Raw genomic sequence first — 6,849 nt, forward strand, 5'->3', positions numbered from 1 at the left:
GGCAGGGTAGCCTAGTGGTTAGTATAACTAGTATAACTAGAGGCAGGGTAGCCTAGTGGTTAGTATAACTAGTATAACTAGAGGCAGGGTAGCCTAGTGGTTAGTATAACTAGTATAACTAGTATAACTAGAGGCAGGGTAGCCTAGTGGTTAGTATAACTAGTATAACTAGAGGCAGCGTAGCCTAGTGGTTAGAGTGTTGGACTAGTAACCGAAAGGTTGCAAGTTCAAATCCCCGAGCTGACAAGGTACAATATCTGTCGTTCTGCCCCTGAACAGGCAGTTAAACTCACTGTTCCTAGGCCGTCATTGAAAATAAGAATTTGTTCTTAACTGACTTGCCTAGTAAACTAAAGGTAAAATAGTAAAAAATACCACGGGAGGCCTCTTACAACCGGGAACGTCACAGTCCTATTGATCAAACCACCATGAACAGGTAGGCTCTCTCCCTGCCTAAGGTCTCTCCTCGCCCGTCCCTGGGTCACGGTCTCTCCTCTCTATTACCTGGGTCACCTACACTAAGATCTGATGATAATGACTTCCTAGGTGGTGGTCTCCTCCCTCGCCCCCCATGATGCCGGATTCCCATTGGGCCCCTGAGGGGAAGAGGAAAAGGAGGCAGACATGTTGACTGACTGAGATTTTGTCTACTTTTTTCATATTTTAATCTTACATTTTCTTTACATTTTGTCATATGAAACAAGCTCCTTTGTCAAGTGTGTGTGTGTGTTCTGAGGACTCACGTGGTGGTGGTTGGGGATCATGTGGTGTGTGTGTGTTCTGAGGACTCACGTGGTGGTGGTTGGGGATCATGTGGTGGTGTGTGTGTTCTGAGGACTCACGTGGTGGTGGTTGGGGATCATGTGGTGTGTGTGTGTTCTGAGGACTCACGTGGTGGTGGTTGGGGATCATGTGGTGTGTGTGTTCTGAGGCTCACGTGGTGTTCTGGGGATCATGTGGTGGTGTGTGTGTTGTCTGGGATCACGTGGTGTGGTTGGGGTGTGGTGTGTGTGTGTTCTGAGGACTCACGTGGTGGTGGTTGGGTTGGGGATCATGTGGTGTGTGTGTGTGTGTTCTGAGGACTCACGTGGTGGTGGTTAGGGATCATGTGGTGTGGTTGGGGACTCATGTGGTGGTGTGTGTGTGTGTTCTGAGGACTCACGTGGTGGTGGTTGGGGATCATGTGGTGTGTGTGTGTGTTCTGAGGACTCACGTGGTGGTGGTGGTTGGGGATCATGTGGTGTGTGTTCTGAGGACTCACGTGGTGGTGGTTGGGGATCATGTGGTGTGTGTGTGTGTTCTGAGGACTCACGTGGTGGTGGTTGGGGATCATGTGGTGTGTGTGTGTTCTGAGGACTCACGTGGTGGTGGTTGGGGATCATGTGGTGTGTGTGTGTGTTCTGAGGACTCACGTGGTGGTGGTTGGGGATCATGTGGTGTGTGTTCTGAGGACTCACGTGGTGGTGGTTGGGGATCATGTGGTGTGTGTTCTGAGGACTGCGTGGTGGTGGTTGTGGGGACATGGGTGTGTGTTCTGAGGACTCACGTGGTGGTGGTTGGGGATCATGTGGTGTGTGTGTGTTCTGAGGACTCACGTGGTGGTGGTTGGGATCATGTGGTGTGTGTGTGTGTTCTGAGGACTCACGTGGTGGTTGGGGGGATCATGTGGTGTGTGTGTGTTCTGAGGACTCACGTGGTGGTGGTTGGGGATCATGGTGTGTGTGTGTTCTGAGGACTCACGTGGTGGTGGTTGGGGATCGTGTGGTGTGTGTTCTGAGGACTCACGTGGTGGTGGTTGGGGATCATGTGGTGTGTGTGTTCTGAGGACTCACGTGGTGGTGGTTGGGGATCATGTGGTGTGTGTGTGTTCTGAGGACTCACGTGGTGGTGGTTGGGGATCATGTGGTGTGTGTGTGTGTTCTGAGGACTCACGTGGTGGTGGTTGGGGATCATGTGGTGTGTGCCATGGATCAGCGGAGGCCTGATGGCAGGGTTGTACTGGAGGGGTTGACCCAGCAATGGGTATCTGCCGTCCACTGCCTGCCCTCCGAAGGGTCTGGGGAACTGGGCCATTATGGGGATGGGGGTGAGGCCGGCCGAGCGGAGGTTCTTTATGGAGGTGAGTTGGTGGGTTGGAGCTTGGGGCTGTGCTGGAGGCGTGCTGGGGCCCAGCTGGGGACTGTTCTATAGGACAGAGGCAAATGGAGGTGGGGGTCAGACGGGCCTGAGCAAGATGCTCGGAGTCGCTTATATTGATAACACAATGAGCATTCTTTGAGGATGCAAGATGTGTAGATCAGTCATCCTGCCCCCTCTCCCAGGCTGATCCTGCCCCCTCTCCCAGGCTGATCCTGCCCCCCTCTCCCAGGCTGATCCTGCCCCCTCTCCCAGGCTGATCCTGCCCCCTCTCCCAGGCTGCCCCTCTCCCAGGCTGATCCTGCCCCCTCTCCCAGGCTGATCCTGCCCTCTCTCCCAGGCTGATCCTGCCCTCTCTCCCAGGCTGATCCTGCCCTCTCTCCCAGGCTGATCCTGCCCTCTCTCCAACATGCAGAATATTACAAAGACTCCTGACTGGTTATGTCTAATTATCAGCAGCTCAGTAGTTACCTGTGAGTGGTCTAGTTGTTCTGAGTAGTTACCTGTGAGTGGTTTAGTTGTTCTGAGTAGTTACCTGTGAGTGGTCTAGTTGTTCTGAGTAGTTACCTGTGAGTGGTTTAGTTGTTCTGAGTAGTTACCTGTGAGTGGTCTAGTTGTTCTGAGTAGTTACCTGTGAGTGGTTTAGTTGTTCTGAGTAGTTACCTGTGAGTGGTCTAGTTGTTCTGAGTAGTTACCTGTGAGTGGTCTAGTTGTTCTGAGTAGTTACCTGTGAGTGGTTTAGTTGTTCTGAGTAGTTACCTGTGAGTGGTCTAGTTGTTCCGAGTAGTTACCTGTTAGTGGTCTAGTTGTTCTGAGTAGTTACCTGTGAGATGTTTAGTTGTTCTGAGTAGTTACCTGTGAGTGGTCTAGTTGTTCTGAGTAGTTACCTGTGAGTGGTCTAGTTGTTCTGAGTAGTTACCTGTGAGATGTTTAGTTGTTCTGAGTAGTTACCTGTGAGTGGTTTAGTTGTTCTGAGTAGTTACCTGTGAGTTGTCTAGTTGTTCTGAGTAGTTACCTGTGAGTGGTTTAGTTGTTCTGAGTAGTTACCTGTGAGTGGTTTAGTTGTTCTGAGTAGTTACCTGTGAGTGGTTTAGTTGTTCTGAGTAGTTACCTGTGAGTTGTCTAGTTGTTCTGAGTAGTTACCTGTGAGATGTTTAGTTGTTCTGAGTAGTTACCTGTTAGTGGTCTAGTTGTTCTGAGTAGTTACCTGTGAGATGTTTAGTTGTTCTGAGTAGTTACCTGTTAGTTGTCTAGTTGTTCTGAGTAGTTACCTGTGAGTTGTCTAGTTGTTCTGAGTAGTTACCTGTGAGTGGTCTAGTTGTTCTGAGTAGTTACCTGTTAGTTGTCTAGTTGTTCTGAGTAGTTACCTGTGAGTTGTCTAGTTGTTCTGAGTAGTTACCTGTGAGTGGTCTAGTTGTTCTGAGTAGTTACCTGTGAGTTGTTTGAGTGGTCTGAGTAGTTGTGGTCTAGTTGTTCTGAGTAGTTACCTGTGAGTTCTTGTACCTGTGAGTTGTTTAGTTGTTCTGAGGACCTCTGGCTGCGTGTGTGATCCAGACTGTAGTATCTGTTGTGTTTCCACTGTGGAGGGGAGTGGGCTCTGGGCTGGTGGTTAGGGGGCAGGGTCAGCTGCATCATCACCATACCACCACTGTGAGGACTGGGGAGCACACCTACACACAGTTACAACAACAACGTAAAAAATCACAGCTTCATGGTCAGAGGAACGTTTCCATCCTCGGATGGACAGGACACACAAGGCTGGAAAACCATTTAAATGGTTTAAAATCTCATACTTAAGGGTCTTTCAAAGCGAACGGTATCTATTTTAGTATGTGTGTGATTCCCGGGGGGAATTGAACCCACAACCTTGGTTTTGCTGAGAGGGGTTACCTGAGCACTGCTGTCCTGGTAGCTGCTGGGTTCCACACGGAGGATAAGCCCGGGAAACTGCATCTGCTCTGCCCCAGCAGGAGGTAAGAAACCCATCGATGGACTGTGGAGACACTTGCTTAGTCAATATATGGAGCTCTATGAGGCATCAATTAAAAAGACATGGATAGCACCAGCAGCCAGCCACTTTATATTTGCTCTTAAAGTCTCCCTTAAAGAGCCCCAACACAATGTTTCAGAAATAGTCTTGTATTAAATGGTAGGTTGATGATCTCTGATTAACGGTGACAGTCTATGAGAACAAACAAACATGTCATTCATTTCCTCTTTATGACCTGAATCACTCTGTCATCAGACTGAAGGATTACATTACAGCTGCCTGGTACTGTACCCATAGGGCTCTGGTTAAAAGTAGTGCACTATATAGAGAATAGGGTTTTATTTGGGACACCTAATATTAACACTGACAGTACTGATGCTGTGGGGCGGAATATAGGAACCAGTACAACAGGTAACTTTCAGAGGGAAGTAACTTTCAGCTCAGCAGTCTGGAGTTTGTTAGTAGGTCACTTTCAGCAGTGGAGTCTGGAGGTCACTTTCAGCTGAGTGGAGCTTCTGTTAGTAGGGCAGTCTGGAGGTCACTTTCAGCTCAGAGGAGTCTGTTAGTAGGGCAGTCTGGAGGTCACTTTCAGCTCAGAGGAGTCTGTTAGTAGGGCAGTCTGGAGGTCACTTTCAGCTCAGAGGAGTCTGTTAGTAGGGCAGTCTGGAGGTCACTTTCAGCTGAGTGGAGTCTGTTAGTAGGGCAGTCTGGAGATCACTCAGCTCAGAGGAGTCTGTTAGTAGGGCAGTCTGGAGGTCAGCTCAGAGGAGTCTGTTAGTAGGGCAGTCTGGAGATCACTCAGAGGAGTCTGTTAGTAGGGCAGTCTGGAGGTCACTTTCAGCGTCTGGAGCTCAGTGGAGTCTGTTAGTAGGGCAGTCTGGAGATCACTCAGCTCAGAGGAGTCTGTTAGTAGGGCAGTCTGGAGGTCACTTTCTGGAGCTTGGTAGGGCAGTCTTCAGCTCAGAGGAGTCTGTTAGTAGGGCAGCTGTCACTTTCAGTGGAGTCTGTTAGTAGGGCAGTCTGGAGATCACTCAGCTCAGTGGAGTTTCTAGCAGGGCAGTCTGAGGTCACTTTCAGCTGGTGGAGGTTGTTAGTAGGGCAGTCTGGAGGTCACTTTCAGCTGAGTGGAGTCTGTTAGTAGGGCAGTCTGGAGATCACTCAGCTCAGAGGAGTCTGTTAGTAGGGCAGTCTGGAGGTCACTTTCAGCTGGTGGAGTCTGTTAGTAGGGCAGTCTGGAGGTCACTTTCAGCTCAGAGGAGTCTGTTAGTAGGGCAGTCTGGAGGTCACTTTCAGCTCAGAGGAGTCTGTTAGTAGGGCAGTCTGGAGGTCACTTTCAGCTCAGAGGAGTCTGTTAGTAGGGGCAGTCTGGAGGTCACTTTCAGCTCAGAGGAGTCTGTTAGTAGGGCAGTCTGGAGGTCACTTTCAGCTCAGAGGAGTCTGTTAGTAGGGCTCAGCTCAGAGGAGTCTGTTAGTAGGGCAGTCTAGGGCAGTCTGGGCAGTCTGGTCACTTTCAGCTCAGAGGAGTCTGTTAGTAGGGCAGTCTGGAGGATGATTTATAAGGCTGATGATACAGGTGCAGTGCAGCCCAGTCTTAATAGTACACCTCAGCTCCCATGAGGACCAGTTTCTACACCGGCAATAACTCCCTTCATCAACTACACTATGGGAGAACTATGGCTCTGGGTGGGGGGCTCTATAGAGTCTAGCTACTATAATGGACTATTGTAAATGGTGTTGGCAGTTTGTTGGTACATCGGTATCTGCGCCACTTTCATCAACGTTGAACTACTTTGGAATATGAAACAGTACCAGATTACAGACCTAACATTTAGACTATTTAATACACAGTCCATCTTCCTACTGTCAACAACAGAACAGCTCAGTTCCTACCTCATGGTGCTGTGTTGATTTGGGGGCATGACACTGTAGTAAACCTGCATGCCTGACATGGCCATGGGAGCTTGGCTTGATGGCTCTGGATCATCATTGGCTGTTGACATGCCTGCTGATGTGGAGGCATGTTCTGAGACCCTGGGGCATTGATACCTGCACCACGCACACAAGACCATATGGAAAACAGGTTACAGGAGTATTTATTTTTTACATTTACAATTGATACAGACATCTGATGTCAGATCCCTTTCAAATCTCTTTTCAATTCAATCCTCAAACTATTTAACATTTCAGAGTTCGGTTGATCTAATTATAAGATTTTCAGTCAGGCAAAGATGTTCACAAGAGCGAGATGTTCACAAGAGCGAGATGTTCACAAGAGCAAGATGTTCACAATAGAAGATCAAACCATGTCAAAACAAAAGCAAAGGACAAATCAATTTGATTATTTAATTGCAAAAAAAAAAAAAAAAAAAGTTTAATAATGACAAGCCAATAAGAACGTACCTGATAAGACGGCATTGAAGGGTACTGGACCAGGGAAGGCCGTCATGTGATTTCCATATTGCTGTGCTGCTGGTTGTTCACCAGGTTCTGGATGCTGAGGGCCTTGGGGCTGACTTGGCATCACAGCGTGGTAACCTTCAGTAACATTAGGACGTTACCAATTCACTTCTATTGAAATAATCTAGTGAGATGTAGAACATTTCAATTCATTGTTTTTTTAAACAAAACGACTATGAATGAATGAGCCCAAGTGAAATGAGAAACATATTTAATATGCCTCTGTTGTCTTGGGAGATGATCTCTTACTTGTATTAGAATTAAGC

At 48.3% G+C, this 6,849-nt stretch overlaps 1 protein-coding gene across 1 annotated transcript; it reads right to left on the reverse strand.

Moving 5' to 3' along the window:
* Positions 1–325: 325 nt before the first annotated feature.
* LOC124030494 (R3H domain-containing protein 1-like) lies at positions 326–6,572 on the reverse strand. The gene is made up of 7 exons (XM_046341822.1): positions 6,527–6,572; positions 6,074–6,172; positions 5,458–5,519; positions 4,027–4,129; positions 3,640–3,806; positions 1,933–2,184; positions 326–595 (listed from the first exon to the last, which is right to left on the reverse strand). Exons 1-7 carry the CDS (start codon positions 6,570–6,572, stop codon positions 482–484), a joined length of 843 nt encoding a protein of 280 aa, XP_046197778.1. The 3' UTR covers positions 326–481.
* Positions 6,573–6,849: the final 277 nt, after the last annotated feature.

Source organism: Oncorhynchus gorbuscha, unplaced genomic scaffold (genome assembly GCF_021184085.1).
Source record: "Oncorhynchus gorbuscha isolate QuinsamMale2020 ecotype Even-year unplaced genomic scaffold, OgorEven_v1.0 Un_scaffold_12134, whole genome shotgun sequence".
NCBI lineage: Eukaryota > Metazoa > Chordata > Actinopteri > Salmoniformes > Salmonidae > Oncorhynchus > Oncorhynchus gorbuscha.